This window comes from Callorhinus ursinus, unplaced genomic scaffold (genome assembly GCF_003265705.2).
Source record: "Callorhinus ursinus isolate GAN/ISIS: 27379988/994484 unplaced genomic scaffold, GSC_fseal_2.0 scaffold68, whole genome shotgun sequence".
Classification (NCBI taxonomy): Eukaryota; Metazoa; Chordata; class Mammalia; order Carnivora; family Otariidae; genus Callorhinus; species Callorhinus ursinus.
Window position 1 is genome coordinate 1,320,059 of NW_027397130.1, and position 17,369 is coordinate 1,337,427.

At 47.6% G+C, this 17,369-nt stretch overlaps 1 protein-coding gene, 1 non-coding gene and 1 pseudogene across 3 annotated transcripts in view; 2 read left to right on the plus strand and 1 right to left on the minus strand.

Moving 5' to 3' along the window:
• The first annotated feature begins 332 nt into the window (after positions 1-332).
• Positions 333-17,369, plus strand: part of NPLOC4 (NPL4 homolog, ubiquitin recognition factor) — a 60,985-nt gene continuing 43,948 nt past the window's right edge. For both annotated transcript variants that reach the window (XM_073886068.1, XM_073886069.1), the window contains exons 1-3: positions 333-395; positions 4,049-4,129; positions 13,077-13,189. In XM_073886068.1, coding sequence (XP_073742169.1) covers positions 348-395; positions 4,049-4,129; positions 13,077-13,189 — 242 coding nt within the window. In that variant the 5' untranslated portion in view covers positions 333-347. The remainder of the gene's footprint in view (positions 396-4,048; positions 4,130-13,076; positions 13,190-17,369) is intronic.
• LOC112814478 (U6 spliceosomal RNA) lies at positions 2,503-2,609 on the plus strand. Its single transcript, XR_003205787.1, has one exon. It is a non-coding gene; the product is annotated as a U6 spliceosomal RNA (small nuclear RNA).
• LOC112814432 (large ribosomal subunit protein eL33 pseudogene) lies at positions 6,373-6,798 on the minus strand (annotated as a pseudogene).

A 17,369-nucleotide genomic window follows, 5' to 3' on the forward strand; every position in this document is an offset into this window, starting at 1 on the left:
TGCGGGGGGCCGGGCCGTCGGAGCCGGGGCGCGCCCCAGCCTGGGCTCCAGTCCCCGCGGGGAGAGCGCTGTGTCCGGAGGGGGCCTTGTGGACGCCGGGGGCTGTAAGGAGGGGAAATCCGGCCGCTGACGGCTTCTGTCTCGGTGGCAAGGACGGTGTGGCAGCTACCTGTTCGAGAAGGGAGGTTCCGAGGGTTGACCTCAGGTTTTACCTGAAGTTAGGGATTGGCATGTCCCCCCCGCCCTGTCCCCCCTAAAGTCAAGGAAGTCAGTGAAAATGAGAAAAATAAACCCCAAAACCAGAACAGTCCAGCGTTTACTTGTGGCAAGTTTCCTCTCAGAAGTAAATGTGGCTGGGAAAAAAATCAACAGATCAGTTGGACGGCAGAATTTCGGTGAACATTAAGGAGTATTTGGGATTTCGGGGGGGAAAGCAAAGCAGTATTGGGTAGCAAGCCGCATTCGTGCTTTCCCCCGCGGATGGCGTCTGCAGTTTTGCCAGGTGTGCGGAACGGCTCCGCGGTCCGTGCTGGGCGGCTTGGGTCTGCGGAAGGAGCTCCGGTCTAAGATTTTCCTTCTCAGCTTTCCAGGGGCGCTGGTGTCTCTTCCGTTCCCCCCAGCCCGGGGCCGGGCAGAGGGAATGTGGGCCCGAGAGGAACTGAAGATAGCGACTCCTTTTAAAACAAGGTTTCCCAATCGCTGTTGACTTCTAGAAAAGGATAAGCATCTGAGTTCAAATAAATCTTTCAAATTTTCTCTTTACTGTAATAGTTTTAATTCAAGTAGCCATGGGCAAACGAGCTGTTTTAGAAAAGACTGTTTTTTTACTAGTATGTATACAAGGCTAGGTGCTTGCTGATAACATTGGCTCTCCTCGGATTCCGTCTGCTGTGGCTGATTTTTGTCTTGCCAGTTCTTCGACTCTCCCAAGAAGTATTCTGGGCTCATTTTCTTAAAAATGGTGAAACCTAAGTTACCAGGAGGCTCTGTGTGTGTGTGTGTGTGTGTGTTGCCAGGTCTGTCTCTTTTGGAGTATTTTATTTTGTAGCCTGTGTCAGACACCGGGCGAGAACTTCCCTCAGTACAAACTATGTTTTTCTGTTGGAGTTAAATACTGGGCTCAGTCAACAAACCTGGACTGCCATGTCCTGTTGTAGATGATCAAAGAGGATGACTTCCTAAGCTTTAGAACCCTCCAGAAACATGGAAGCCGGACCTTTAGCTCCTCAAGGAGTGTCATGCTCTTGTTCCCAAGTGAACAAAGGAATGGTCACAAAAGCTCTTGCAGAGAAACCAAGCTCTTAATGTGCCCCAGTGTGGGAGACAGATTTCAGAAACGAATGGAATTGGCTGGTGCCCATGCTGCGTATTATGAAGACATTTTTCTAGGTTTTGAATCCAGAGTGAAGGGTAAAAGAAGAATTTGTATTTGTACTCTTCACTAATGCGCAGGAAAGTTAAACAGATATAGTTAAGAAGCAAAAAGAAGATATTTTCTGCCTTAACAATTGGGATTTCATAAGGATTATTCAAAACAATCTTAAAAATTGAGAACAGTATCAGGGCAAAGCCTTTTCAGTCAAGTGAAAGTAGATAATGAGAAAGTCAGACTATTTTAGGAAAATCTAGACTAATCTTGTTTGGTAAAAGTGGACAGTAGATCAAAAGCCATTGTGGTATTTTATCGTGTATCAGTGAAATCTTTTTTTTTTTTCAATTAAAACTTTTAAGATTTTATTTTTATGTAATCTCTACATTAAACATGGGGCTTGAACCCACAACCCAAAATCAAGAGTTGTAGGCCTCACCGACTGAGCCACCCAGGCGCCCCAGTGAAAATCGTTTTTAAAAAACAATGGTGTGTGGGCGCCTGGGTCGCTCGGTTGGTTGGGCGACTGCCTGCGGCTCAGGTCATGATCCCAGAGTCCTGGGATCGAGTCCAGCATCAGGCTCCCTGCTCGGCGGGGAGTCTGCTTCTCCCTCTGACCCTCTTCCCTCTCGTGCTCTCTGTCTCTCATTCTCTCTCTCAAATGAATGGATGGGATCTTTAAAAAAAAAAAAATGGTGTGTGGGCGCCTGGGTGGCTCAGTTGGTTTTTTTTTTTTTTTTTTTAAAGATTTTATTTATCCATTCATGGAAGACAGAGAGAGAGAGAGAGAGAGGCAGAGGGAGAAGCAGGCTCTCAAGGAGCAGGGAGCCCCACGCGGGACTCGATCCCAGGATCCTGGGATCGTGACTCGAGCCGAAGGCAGTCGCTTAACCAACTGAGCCACCCAGGGTGCCCAGGGAGGGGAGGGCGCCTGGGTGGCTCAGACGGTTAAGCAACTGCCTTCGGCTCGGGTCATGATCCCGGAGTCCCGGGATCAAGTCCTGCATCGGGCTCCCTGCTTGGCGGGGAGTCTGCTTCTCCCTCTGACCCAACCCCCTCTCATGCTCTCTTTCTCTCTCTCAAATAAATAAATAAAATCTTTAAAAAAAAAACAACCAAAAAAACAATGGTGTGTGCTCGCTTCGGCAGCACATACACTGAAGTTGGAACGATACAGAGACGATTAGCATGGCCCCTGTGCAAGGATGACATGCAAATTCGTGAAGTGTTCCAAAACAAACAAACAAAACACAAAAAATAGTGGCTTGTGACAATTTGTGTGTGTAAAAAGTTTTTTTTTTTTTTAAAGATTTTATTTATTTGACAGAGAGAGTGAGAGCAGGGGGAGTGGGAGAGGGAGAAGCAGGCTTCCTGCGGAGCATGGAGCCCGATGTGGGGCTTGATCTCAGGACCCTGGGATCATGACCTGAGCCGAAGGCAGACGCTTAATGACTGAGCCATCAAGGCGCCCTGGTTTTGTTGTTTTTTTTTTTAAAGTGTTGTTTTCAGTAAGTGCACAGTGCAGTAATTGCTAAGAAGAGAAACCATCATGAGTACTTGGTGGTGTATTCCTGCCTTTCTTCCTACTCAAGTCGTTGGAGCATCGTCTGCCTTGTTTGGGGCAGGGCATGCCTTTTCATGCTCCCTGACGAAAGCAGGAACTTGTTCAGTTGGCCGGGCATAGTAACTCACCTTCAGAAGGACTTTGATCTGTATAAAAATCAAGTCCTAGAAGATGATGCTCTTTGTGCAGTGTTCCAGGCCTGCCAACCATTTCAGGCTTGCCATGAAAGTATTTTTTTAAAACCCTGCTATGTTTACCATGATGTTAAACACCTTTATTTCTTTTCTTTTAGTTTTTTTCTTAAAGGGAAATAACAAATTAGAAGATATTCTATGATTCTTTTAGATAATTCTAATTTTTGCCTATAGATTCTAGAACAAAGAGATCTTTTTTATTTTTTATTTTTATTATTTTTTAATCACTTGCGTTTTAAATTTTTTATTTATTTTTTAAGTAATCTTTACACCCAATGTGGGACTTGAGCTCAAAACCAGAGTCGGATGTTTCACCAACTGAGCCAGCCAGGTGCCCTCAAAGTGAGATCTTTTTTAAAGAACCCAGTCATTCATGATTCATGGAGGGTTTTTTTTTTTTTTTCCTGTTGTGTTGTTGTTTTTGTAAATCTGAAGTGTTTCTTTTTTTTTTTTAAAGATTTTATTTATTTGACAGAGAGGGAGTGAGCGCACAAACATGGGGAGCAGCAGAGGGAGAGGGGGAAACAGGCTCCCTGATGAGCAGGGAGCCTGACACGGGGCTCCATCCCAGGACCCTGGGATCATGACCCGACCCGAAGGCAGACGTTTAACCGACTGAGCCACCCAGGCGCCCCGAGATAACTAAGTGTTTCACATATATTCCCTGTAAATAATGGTTAAAAATTTTTCTGAGTGAAATGACCAGAGTTGAGAGGGACTCTCAAGATGTCTTCGCATAGGTTGGTGAATCTCATATCTCTTCTTCATCTTTTAGAAATACTTGGGTGTTGCCCGGGGAAGGGTGAGGTTTGGCTCTAAGTTTCAGTGACCCAGATGCTGAAAGACTGCAGATGTTAGTCTCAGTTAGAGATCAGGAACATACTAGTCTGTGCAGTAACCACCTTGTTTCGTTTGTGACAGATAATTCGTGTCCAGTCCCCAGATGGGGTGAAGCGGATCACAGCCACCAAGAGAGAGACAGCCGCAGCGTTTTTGAAAAAGGTAGCGGTGGCTTTGGGGTTTTTGCATCTTCGTCCCTTCCTGTTACTCCCTTCCCTCTGTACCTTCCTTCTCTTCCTCGGTCCTTGATTCTGCCCACTCCCTAGCTCACAGTCTCTTGCCTTGCTCCTCTCTGTCATGACTGGGTTGATCAGGGTCAGATTGCGTCACAGTTGGCCATGGCTTACAGCTGTGGTGGCCAAAAAGAGTCCAAAGTTGTGTGTAAGAGTAGTTCATGAGAGTAGTACTGAGGAGAATGAAAAATTGGGAAAATTAGAGAGTGAAAGACTTGAATTATCCATCAAAAGAGAATTGTTAAAAATATGCATAGAGTAATCCCGCTTTATTCTTAGAAAATTAGAGCCACAGGGGGCTCCTGGGTGGCTCAGTTGGTTAAGTGTCTGACTCTTGGTCTCAGCTCAGGTCGTGATCTCAGGGTCCTGGGATCGAGCTCCACGCGCAGCACGGAGTTTACTTCTCTCCTCTTTCCTCTCTTGGCCTGCGCGTGCGTGTTCTCCCTCTCTCTCTCTTTCACATAAATAGAAATAAAGAAAATGAGAGCCACATACACAGATTTGTTGTGAACTTACAGAATGCAATGTAAAAGAGCACAGCCAGACTTTAAAAAGGGTAACCCTGGGAGGAGAGCCCTGCAGTAAGGAGTGGCTTTTGCTTCATACTTCATAGCAGAGATCCGTAAACTATGGCTCATGGGATGACCTGTTCTTCTTCCCCCTGGCACACAGATTGCATTTCCCTGACCTTTTTTCTTTTTTAACTTTATCTATTTACTTAGTCACCGGGGGAGGGGAGGGGCGGAGGGAGAAGGAGAGAGAATCTCCAGCAGACTCTGAGCTAAGTGTAGATTCCAATGTGGGGCTCAATCTCATGACCCTGAGATCATGACCTGAGCCGAAACCAAGACTTGGTCACTTAACCGACTCAGCCACCCAGGTGCCCCTACTTTTATAAATAAAGTTTTATTGGAACGTAGCCACACTCACTGGTCTAGTTATTGTCTGGCTGCTTTTGCGCTCCAACAACAGAGCTAAGTAGTTGTGACAGAGACAGTATGGCTTGCAAAGCCAAAAATATTTACTGTGTGGCCCTTTCCAGAAAAAGTTTGCCAACCGTTACTTTTTATAGTCTGTGTTATTGGAATCTGTTGCAAACAGGTGTTACATTTGTAATAATAAGTGTTGTTTCTCATTTTCTTTTTTTGTTTTTGGTTCTCATTTTCATAAGCACATACAAGCTTTGGGGTTATAGACTGTCAGAGCCAGAGGGAATCCTAGGTGTCATGGAGTCCAGTCTTCTTATTTTCACAAAGGTGGAAACTGAGGGCCTAGGAAGTAAAGATATTTGCCAAGGATCACTGGGTTGCGATCTATTAGTGAAGCCACAACACTTATGTGGGAAATTTGGTTCCTAAAAGGTAGTTGCTGTCATGATTGCCATAGCACTGCTTGCGGGGCATATTTATAAAAATAAGAGAAAAAAGAATTAGGGGCAATAGACACCAGAGTGGAGGGTCTCTGAGTCTTTAAGAAATTTGTAATTTCCTACTCTTTGCTCTTTGAGTAGCCGCTGACTGTGGCCCACTTGCTCCTAGAGATGGTGCTAGGGTATGGTGCATGCTGGAATTCACGAGAGATCATCTGAGACCGAGACGAAGCATCAAAGCATTGTCTGTTGCTTAGACAATTGTGTGGATAAACACCAGGCATCAGAGGACTGCATGCAGTTCTTTTTTTCTCTGAGGCTTTGTGGCAGGGAATTTTCTTTTCTTTTCTTTTTTTTTTTTTTTGATAGGGAAATTTATTATTATTATTTTAAATATTTTATTTATTTGAGGGGTGCCTGGGTGGCTCAGTCATTAAGCATCTGTCTTCGGCTCAGGTCATGATCCCAGGATCGAGCCCCACAGCCCTACATTGGGCTCCTTGCTCTGTGGGGAGTCTGCTTCTCCCTTTGCCTGCCACTCCCCCACTTGTGCGCATGCACACTCTCTCTGACAAATAAACTATTTATTTATTTTTAAAGGTTTTTTTTTTAATTTTTTAAAATATTCTACTTACCTGACAGAGAGACAGCGAGAGAGGGAACACAGCAGGGGAGTGGGAGAGGGAGAAGCAGGCTTCCCGCCGAGCAGAGGGCCCGACGCGGGGCTCGATCCAGGACCCCGGATCACGACCCGAGCCGAAGCCAGACGCCTAACTGATTGAGCCACCCAGGCAACTTTTTTTTTTTTTTTTTTTTTTACAAGAGAACAAATCTACACCTTTATTTACTTTTCATTAAATTTAAATCCTTGAGGGGTACAGCATCACATGGATTCTGTGGCCAATGGCTTTAGCAGGAAGGTTGCTTCGGAATTTGGCACGAACCGTGCCACTGTTTCCATGAGCACGAGTTACTTTTTTCCAGATTACTCTGGTTTTGTTTGGTTTGCCACCAGGAGTCACCGTGTTGTTCTTTGCTTTGTACACATAAGCACATCTCTTGCCTAGGTAGAATTCCGTTTCATCTTGAGCATAAACACCTTCGATTTTAAGAAGAGCTGTGTGTTCCCTCTGGTTCTGGAGACCCCGCTTATAGCCAGCAAAAATGGCCTTGGACCACAGCCTTCCGGACATTATTTGGCGTTATAGGAGTCCTGTTCCCAGCAGGCCTCCACAGACTCCAAGATGGCGGAAAAAGAACCCCAGGCAACTTTTTTTTTAAAGGTTTTATTTATTTATTTGACAGAGAGAGAGAGACAGTGAGAGAGGGAACACAAGCAGAGGGAGTAGGAGAGGGAGAAGCGGGCCTCTAGCCGAGCAGGGAGCCCGATGCGGGGCTCGATCCCAGGACCCTGGGATCATGATCTGAGCCGAAGGCGGTCGCTTAACCAACTGAGCCACCCAGGCACCCCATTACTTAAAATCTTTTAAGAAGAATAATATATAACATAAAATTTGCCATCTGAACCAATTTTTATTTATTTATTTATCTTTTTAAAGATTTTATTTATTTGACAGAGAGAGACACAGTGAGAGAGGGAACACAAGCAGGGGGAGCGGCAGAGGGAGAGGGAGAAGCAGGCTTCCCGCCGAGCAGGGAGCCCAACTTGGGGCTCGATCCCAGGACCCTGGGATCATGACCTGAGCCGAAGGCAGATGCTTAACGACTGAGCCACCCAGGCGCCCCCTAAACCAATTTTTATTTTTATTTTTAATTTTTTTTTAAAGATTTTATTTATTTGAGAGAGAATGAGAGACAGAGAGCACGAAAAGGAAGAGGGTCAGAGGGAGAAGCGGGCTCCCTGTCCCCGCTGAGCAGGGAGCCCGATGCGGGACTCGATCCCGGGACTCCAGGATCATGACCTGAGCCGAAAGCAGTCGCTTAACCAACTGAGCCACCCAGGCGCCCCCTAAACCAATTTTTAAAGTAAAGTAATCTCTGTACCCACCATGGGGCTTGAACTCACAACCCTGAGATCAAGAGTTGTGTGCTTTTCCAACTGAGCCAGCCGGGCGCCCCCCGTCTAAACCATTTTAAGACTACAGTTCAGTCGTGTTAAGTACATTCACGTTATACAGTCATTACTACCATCCATTTCCAGAACTTTTTCATCTTGCAAATCTGAACCAGCTCCCCTTTTTTCCCCTGCCCCCAGTCCTTGGTAACTACCATTCTATTCTGTGTCTTTATGACTCCTTCAGGTCTCTTATTAAGTTGATCATACTCATCTTCAATAATTAGTAATTTGGCTATGCATACGCATAAGTGGGCTTGAAACAGACTTGTGGGTTGACCACTGTGAACGTGCTGGCTCCAGCTTGCTGTCCCCCACATTTTAAGCCTTGATCCTGCTTTACTGTGTGGCATTATGCCCTCTTAGGAATTGCTGTTTGCAAGTATGAAGAGATGGGTGACATTGAGGAGATCTCACAGAATTTTAGAGTTGTTGGTTCTTTTAAGACCAATGGTGCTGTTCATTCTGTGGCTCCTCAGACCCTCAGCCCTTCTTGGGTTCTTCCGGCTGTGTCCTGCTCAGCAGCAGCCCCCCTTCCTCAGCTCACTGTGTGGGGCTGCTGTCGCTCCCCTGCTCGGCCTAGAGGATGGCTTTGTCTTGTCCTCATTGACCTCAGCAGTCTGTGACCCACTCCTTTCTCCTTATATTTAATTTTTTTCTTTAACCATGAAGTAAAGTACATACTAAGAAATGCTTGAAAAATGTGGACAAATGACTGATGGTGAAGCAAACACATAGGTCAAGGAGGGGCATGGCCGGTGCTGCAGAGCCGGTCAGCCTTCCCCACTCCCTCACTCCCTCCTGCGTTGGCGAGGATGGCTTCCCCCCTGCCTGTGTTGTGCCACCTCGGCGTGCATTCCTAAACCCTAAATTGTAGTTTTGCCTGTTTTTGAATTTAACGTGATTGGAATCCTGCTATGTATTCTTTTTTGTTACCTTTAATTATAAGTGTATTAATTTCATTCCATGCTGTGTTTCTGGTTTTATTTCATCAGTTATACACAAAGTTTACCTCAGGTGTGAAAATAAGGTTTTTAAGATTTTTAAGATCTATTTATTTATTTAAGAGAGAGAAAGTGTGAGAGTGTGCGTGGGGCGGGGGCAGAGGGGGAAGAAGAGAATCTTAAGCAGACTCCGCAGAGCTCAGTCTCCCGACCCTGAGATCATGACCTGAGCTGAAATCAGGAGTTGGACGCTCAAGCGACTGTGCCACCCAGGTGCCCCCGTTTTTAAGATTTTAATGATGCTGTTGTGAGACTCTGCTAAGATTTTTTCTTTTAAATGGTTGCTGCCCTGTCTTAGATTCCTGTGTCTTCAGATAAAGAACTCAAAAGTTCATAGAAGCAGTTATGGTCATGGGAGTAGCATAAAAAAGTAATAATCTATTTCTGTATCTCAGAAGTGGGATTCCACACGGGAAGTCCTAATGCTGCCTGTCATATTTGAAAATGCAGCTGGGGGCGCCTGGGTGGCGCAGTCCGTTAAGCGGCTGACTCTTGGTTTTGGCTCAGGTCATGATCGCCTGGTCATGAGATTGAGCCCCACGTTGGGCTCCGTGCTCAGCGTGGGGTCTGCTGGAGATTCTCTCTCCCTTAGCTCCTTCCCCGTGTGCTCTCTTGCTCTCTCTCGTGCGCATGTGCGTTCTCTCTCTCTCTCTCTCTCTCTCTGAGATAAATAAATAAATCTTTAAAAAAAAAAAAAGCAGCTGTATCTTAGTCCTCAGGGGGAGCATAATCGTCATGTGGTCCCAGGGGACTTACCTTTATACAAAGGGCTGGCCCTACAACAGCCCCTGCCCCATTCTGGAAACTCCTTTTCATCCTGGGAGTAATGTGGTAGCTTTCATGAAGCTCACACTTCTGGCGAAAGCTTTCTCGTTTTTGGAAATAGCTTGCAGGGTGTTGGGTACAGAAAAACACAATGCGTTTGCAAAATAGCTAAAATGCCACAATTGGTTAATTTCAGTTTACATCTAAGCTATTTCAGAGAAAGCCAAAGACATTATTTTTATTCTTTAGTCTTAACTTTTTTTGCAGTCGGGAATACAAATTTCATGGTCTTAATTGGCTGATGCTTTATTTCGTTAATGCCACTTTTAGCTTGGGACAAAAATACATGGTATCAAATACTTATTATTTTATTTATTAATTTTGTAAAAGATTTTATTTATTTATTTGGCAGAGAGAGACACAGCGAGAGAGGGAACACAAGCAGGGGGAGTGGGAGAGGGAGAAGCAGACTTCCCGCGGAGTAGGGAGCCTGATGCGGGGCTCGATCCTAGGACCCTGGGATCATGACCTGAGCCAAAGGCAGACGCTCAACGACTGAGCCACCCAGGCGTCCCTCATTTTAAGTTCATTTGATGTAATATCTTACTTGTTTTATTTTAGTTTTTCTAAATAAAATTTTTTAAAAGCTTTTCAAAAATTTTTTTTTTAAGATTTTATTTATCTGACAGAGAGACAGCAAGAGAGGGAACACAAGCAGAGGGAGTGGGAAAGGGGGAAGCAGGCTTCCTGCTGAGCAGGGAACCCAATTTGGGGCTTGATCCCAGGACCCTGGGCTGAAAGCAGTTGCTTAACCGACTGAGCCACTCAGGTGCCTCAGATTTTTTAAAATTTTTAAGTAATCCCTACACTCTACGTGGGGCGTGAACCCATAACCCCAAGAACAAGAGTTGCACTCCACCGACTGAGCCAGCCAGGCGCCCTAAATCTTGTTTGTTTTAAGGACCATTTCTTATTATCACTTTGAGAATTTCAGAATGACAAGGTGGAGTTACTTGTAATCCATTCATTTAAAATCAGTAGGAAATGAGGTTAATATGTAAAGCTAATCATTAAATCAACTTTTTTTCTCATAGTAAATAAATAGTAGGTTTTATCAGTAGTTCCACATTAAAGGAGAAATGAGCTGAAAAGCAACAGGTAGAACTAGGCATAAATGTGGTATTTGGTTGACTCAGGGAAACACGGAGAGGAGCCCTCTGGTCTCATCCCTGACCTGCGTTGTCTCTGTCAGAATTCTCATGACACCCCTCCCCCCTTTATTTCTCTATTATTTATTCAAGTATAGTTGATTGCAATTCTCTTTTGAAAGCCAATCACAGAATATTTAATGTGATGGTTTCAGATTGTGTAGTTCAGAGCTCTTGTCCTTGTCTCTGCCTTATGTGTTCTTCGGTGTTTTTTCTGGCTCTGACTAGGTCTGGTGTCTTGTTCCTCAGCCTGAGGAATGTCTCCTGCCATTTACCGAAGCAGAGGCTTGCTGTTGACACGCTCCCTCAGGTTTTGTTGGCCTGAAAACGTTTTCAGTTTGCCTTTGTATTCAAAGGGTATTTTTGCCAGCTACAGAATTCTGAGTTGACAGATTTTTATTCCCTCTCAGCACTCTGAAGATGTCACTCCATTGTCTTCTGGTCCCCACTGATCTCTGGCTGTCAGCGGTTTGACCCTGACGTGTGCGCTGAGGGGTCTTTTTTTATGTACCCCACTTGGGGGGTGCTGAGCGTCCTGGATTCGCTACTCTGTGTTTGTCATCACGTTTGAGGTTTTCAGCCATTTGTTCTTCAAATACTTTTCAGTCCTTCCCTTATTTTATTGTCCTTAGGATCATTAGATACTGTCCTAGGAGTTCTTAAGGTTCTCTCCATTTTTCTTTCAAATCTTCGTCTTCAGATTGTGCAGATTCTCGTAATTTGTCTTCAGACTGATAGACTCCTCCTTCTGCATCTCCCGTCTGTTGAGAGGCCCATCCAGTGTTTCCCTTTCCGTTACTATTTCCTGTTGTAGAATTTTTATTTGATTCCATTTTATCGTTTGTTTCTCTGCTGAGACTCCTGGTCTCTTCGTGTGTTTGCCTCTACTCTGATGACCCCTGAACTTTGAATTACAACTTGGACTCCTCTCCTGGCCCCAGACTCAAACGCTGACTGCCTGCTGATGTCTTCCCCGGGGCGCTGGGCGCTACCTCAGTCTCGGTGTTGAAGGGGACGCCGGGCCTTCCCTTAGGTCTTCTTCCTCCGTCACCTCTTCTGTGCTTCCTTATCAGTGTGGCCTTCCTCCAGGTTCTCAAACCAGAAGTCTGAACACCGCGCTGGTGCCCTTCCTTTCCCTCACTCCATTCTGCCCCTCATCCCACGTTGGCGAGGGCTGTTGATTAGAAGAGCCGGAAGGTGTGCCCCTCCCTCCATCTCCGCTGGCCTGGCCTCGTCTGAGCCTGTCTCTGGGCTGCACAGCCGGCTCTCCTGTTCCTCTTCCCGCCTTCAGCAGAGTATCCATGAGAAGTTAGCCTCCTAGCTTGGCCACGCCCTGCCGTCAGCCCCTGTGGCTCCTACGGCTCCTGGGCTGGAATGCAGGCTCCTCCTATAGCCCATACGGTCCTGTCTGCCTCGTCGTTCTTGTCTCCCAACCGTTTCCTTCTTCCGAGCTGGGCTGTGGCCCGACTGGCCTCTATCTTCCCAGCCCCTTCCTGCCTCTCAGCCTTTGTGCTTGCTCCTCTTGCCTGCACTAGTCTTTCTCTGCTCTGTGAGTAGCAGCCTGTCTTCTCCTCTGGGGCTCTGCTCGGACGTGCTCCTCAGAGACCTTCTCTGTCCTCCTGTCCAGAGTGGCCTCTCCCATGCTTCTCTCTCTTCCTTTCCTGCCTGGTGCTTACCTTCACCTGTAGTTCTCGTCTGTTAGCTCTCTTTCCCCCATTTGATGCTGAGGTCCTCCATGGCTGGAACCTTGTCTGTTTTTATTCATTGTTCTGAGCATAATGGAGGTGGCACATGGGACTGCTTACTGTTTGTGGAGTTAGCGAGTGAGTGTTCGCAGCACCTGGTGCAGTGCCTGGTGTGGGTACTCGTTGTCAGGACTGACTTGGTGGCACCATTCTTCACTTCTGTTTTTCTTCTCTTAGGTTTCAAAATTGGAAATTTTTAAAAAAATTTTATTTATTTATTTGAAAGAGAGAGCACAAGCAGTGGGGAAGGGTAGAGGGAGAGGCAGGCTTCCTGCTGAGCAAGGAGCCTGATGCAGGACTCGATCCCAGGACCCTGGGATCATGACCCGAACTGAAGGGAGATGCTTCACCAACTGAACCACCCAGGCGCCCCTGGAATTGGGTTTTTACAATTGATTTCAAAAGTAGAAATTAAACTTTCCAGATACAGCCATGACTTTTGTTTGCCTCAGACTCTTAAATGTGTCATGTAGTCTTCTCATTTACACAGAGCTTTGCTTCTGTTTGGCCACTTTTCTCATTTTACTTGACATCTGTGTGGGCAGTACAAATTTCCTCACGAGAGAGAAAATCGCAAGAGAAATTTGGTTCCCGAGGAGCAGTTTCTAAATTTAGTGAGCGTTGTTCTAATATCATCTGATGTGTATATGGGCCAGAGTAGTGATACTCAAATATTTGTTTCAATATCTGTTTTTTTGGGGCTTGTTTTAGGTTGCAAAGGAGTTTGGCTTCCAAAATAACGGCTTCTCAGTTTACATCAATAGAAACAAGACTGGAGAGATAACAGCATCGTCGACTAAATCCCTCAGTCTGCTCAAAATCCAGTAAGTGCTGCCAGGGAGTGGGAGCGGGTGACCGCAGGGCCCATCGAGGCTGCTCGGCTCGGCCCGGCTTCCCCTCGACACCACCGTATTTCTTGTGGGGCAGTCAGCAGTCACACTGAACGTGCCGCTCCTTTTGTGCTGAGCTGATTGACTCGCAGACTGTGACGTGTGTCACTGAGGAGGGAGAGTTACGGGTTCAGGGGTGTGTGTGCAGCTGCACACTCAGCACCTTCTCTGCAGGGAGGGACCTTGAACGGAGCGGTGTGCAACTGCCTCGGGACTGCTGGCTGGGTCGGGGGGCTGTTGCCCACACGGTATTTCTTGGGGGGCGTGACCCCCCTCGAGCTCCTCCGAGGCGGTCAGTCACGTCAGCGAGGTGTCCGGGATGTGCAGACCTCCTCCTGCAGCTGCTCCCCGCTCTTGTAGTTTAGTGCGGCCACATCACTCGTCTGTGCGCGTCCCTGCCGCCGCGGTAGAGCTGAGCGACTGTGGCACAGACGGGGCGCGGACTGCGGGGCCGGAGAGGTTTACTCTCTGGCTCTTCGCAGAGGGTTTGCAGACTCCTGTCTGACCTGCATGCGCCCTCGGGCGTGCGCCCCTGACTGCGGTCCTCAGCGGCGGGCTCGGCACTCTGCTGTCCGGGCGGGGGCAGCATGGCTGCTGCGGCCGCCGCTGGCTGCTCGCGTTGCACTTTACTGGCAGCTAGCCGGGCGCCTGCTTACCAGTCAGAATGATAGGCTGTCTTGACAATTAGTGTGGTCATTTTTAGGTTCACAAATTAGTACATCTGGGAAGAAATACGCACTTATAGCAGTCATTCATTTGTTCCTCAACAAATATTTGCTGGCACCTGCCACTTGCTGATCTCTGTAATTAGCAAAAGCTTTTCATCATTGTTGATGTCGTCTGAGGTATAGCCTTCGTTTCAGCTTGTAAAGAGCTTTTGCATCTCGAGCATCATTTCTCGCGAATGTTACGTGGCTTGTGTTCATACTCCACCACTTGGCGTCGTGTGCCTGGGGAAGTTACTTTACTGGGCCTCGCCAGCCACATCTGCAGGCGGGTGGCGGTGCCGCCTGCACGTGGTTGCACAGCGCCTTCATGTGGCGAGCTTGCAGAAGATGAGAGCTGTGTGTTTGAAAACTATTTTGATAGAAGATACGAGCAAAGGAGGTTACAGACACCTCTGAGAGAAAGCCATCAAACTGCAGCACTACTATGACAGTGGGTAGGACGAGGGGTAGGACGGCTCAGACATCCCGAGGGGGCATTTGGTGGGGGTCTTCCTGAGTCACCCCTGGGTGTATCTTTCCAGTGATAGTCATACTACTTCTCACTAGCTTGGGTCTACACTTGGGGGTCACGTCTGTCTTACCTTAAGCGTGTCTGGAGGAGGCAGTGATGTTCCTCTCCTTGAGCTTGGCGTTGGTCTGTCTCCACTTCTGGCTTCTCTGGCAGCAGTTCAGTGTGCTGTATTCTGTTGTTCGCTTATAGGTGGTCTTCCCCCCCCCCCCCGGCTGCTTTTAAGATTTTCTGTTTCTTTTGGGGTCCTATAGTTTCTGTTTGACTTGTCCAGGTATGGATTCCTGTTTGTTTGTTTAAATCCTACCTGATGGATATTGTATTTTCTTTTTTTTTTAAAGATTTTATTTATTTATTTGAGAGAGAGAATGAGAGACAGAGAGCACGAGAGGGAAGAGGGTCAGAGGGTTAGAGGGAGAAGCAGACCCCCCGCTGAGCAGGGAGCCCGATGCGGGACTCGATCCCAGGACTCCAGGATCATGACCTGAGCCGAAGGCAGTCGCTTAACCAACTGAGCCACCCAGGCGCCCTGTATTTTCTTTTTTCTTTTTTTATTTTTCTTTTTTCTTTTTTTTAAATACATTTATTTGACAGAGAGAGACAGCAGGAGAGGGAGCACAGGCAGGGGGAGTGGCAGAGGGAGAAGCAGGCTTCCCGCCGAGCAGGGAGCCCAATGCGGGGCTCGATCCCGGGACCCTGGGATCATGACCTGAGCCGAAGGCAGACGCTTAACGACTGAGCCACCCAGGTGCCCCTGTATTTTCTTTTTTAAAGATTTTATTTATTTGACAGAGAGAGACAGCGAGAGAGGGAGCACAAGCAGGGGGAGTGGGAGAGGGAGAAGCAGGCTTCCCGCTGAGCAGGGAGCCCGACGTGGGGCTCGATCCCAGGACCCCGGGATCATGACCCGAGGAAAAGGCAGACGCCTAACAACTGAGCCACCCAGGGGCCCCGGATAGTGTATTTTCTGTACCTGCAGATCCGGTCTGGAAAATTTGTGGCCATTATCTCTTTAAATATCATTTCTCTCCAATTCTCTTTGTTATTTCAGGGATTATATTTTTCACTTTTAAAATACTTGATTTGATTTCTTTTCAAACCTGGCTGTTAGCTCCGTGTGCTCACAGGGGCTATATTGCTCTCACACTGGCCTTCTGGGCTTCCATTGAGGACTGCTGGGCTCCTTGGGGCTCTGCCTTGGCCCGTCACACGTGCGATGCTTCCCTCTTGGGTTTCAGGGTGTCTGAGGTGCTCTTGTCTCCCCCAGGTGGAATCAGAGTGGCACTGTTGTCAGAGCTGTCCATGGGTTGTCTGGCCTGACTGTATGGGCGGGGGGTGATTTGGGAGGATTTACCCAAATCTGTGGCCCCTGCCACCCTGCTTCCCAGAAGCCCCTGTCATTTTGGGCAGCCTCTCGTTGCTTGTGCTCTCTGCATCCCGTTTCCATTGAACATTCTGTAGACATTTATATTCCACGTCTTGCAGTTCCAAATCTGAAGTCCTTGGATGTCTAATCCTGCTGTTGTTGTGTCTGCCCACTCTTGTGCATGGTGGCTTGGTTCTCTTGTACATTTGGTGACCCCTTTTTGAGAGCTTGTAATGACCAAACCTGGTTGTAGGGAGTCAGGCCGCAGCTTTTCTGTGGGGAAGCTTGCACTTGCTTCTTTTGGCACAAGGGGGCGCTGTGGACCCGGCACTCCCCCCAGTTACTTTCTGTCTGGGCTTCTGGAGCCAAGTAGCATCCCTAGTTCCACCCTGGGTGCGTGGCAGAGCAGACTCTCAGAGGTGACTGTTTTCCCTGCTGAACAGTGGGTTCAGGAAGGCGGGATTCCTCCTTGGTTCCTATTTTCAGCTGGTCAGCAGCCTGCTTCGGGTAGGCAGGCCCACAGACTCACCTCCTGGTGTCCATAAAATGACCATGTAAGCCAAGCTCAGGGCTTCTGTAGGGCAGTGTTCTCTCGCCTTACTTTCCTTACTTTCGTTAGCTGTTCAAACTGACAGCAGCTGAGCCGTGTGTTCTGTAGCTGGGGGGTGTTGAGGAATGTCTGGTCCGTTGCTAGAAATGGAGGTCTCTACCTACAGTTTGGCAGTTTTATACCCTTAAATTATGGAAGAAAGAAGAGGAGAGAACAGACCTATTGAAGAGCTACAGCCAAGCCTCTTAGTGTCCCGTGTCTTTGGTGTTTGCTCTCAAGGCCTGCCCCCCCCCCCCCCCGCTTCAGTTTGTTGGGTCGGGGCTGCAGCAGGCTGTTCCTTCCGTGTGTGTTATTGACAGCAGTTAAGTATTTACCAAATGGTAGTGCTACAGCTTTTCCTCCAAGACCGAGGTTGATTTTAGTGTTGTAGATCCTCTCTCTGGGCGTGGGAGCCCACGCTGCTTCTGTCCACCCCTTGGAAGTGGGAGCGTCTCACGCCTGGGTCTCGTTGGTCTGGCCGTGGTAACCAGGTCCCGCAGTGAGCCAGCAGTGTGAGTGAGCAAGGAAAGAGCATGACTTACATGGAAATGACAGAAAATCAAACACTGCTGTTTGAACTGTGAATTGTGCAGCCGGTTTGGAAAGCAGCACATCAGCGACATCAAAAACAAAACCCTCCTTCCAGCAGGGCCACTCCTGGAAATGTGCCCTGTAGAAGTAAAAACACACAGCCGCCTGTCTTTGGGCCTTTCCTCAAGTGGGCCTACCACTTGGTGGTGGTAGAAACCTGTTGGTAGCACACGTGCCGTCGGTGTGGGAGCGCTGGTGTCCCGTGACGGGTTGGGCTTGCTGCAGAGTGCTGTACCACCACCGGAAGCGGTGATTAGATGCAGACCCCGTGTTTGGAGGGATCTGGGGTGACATATTGTTGAATGAGAAAAGCAAATGCAAAACCTTATGTC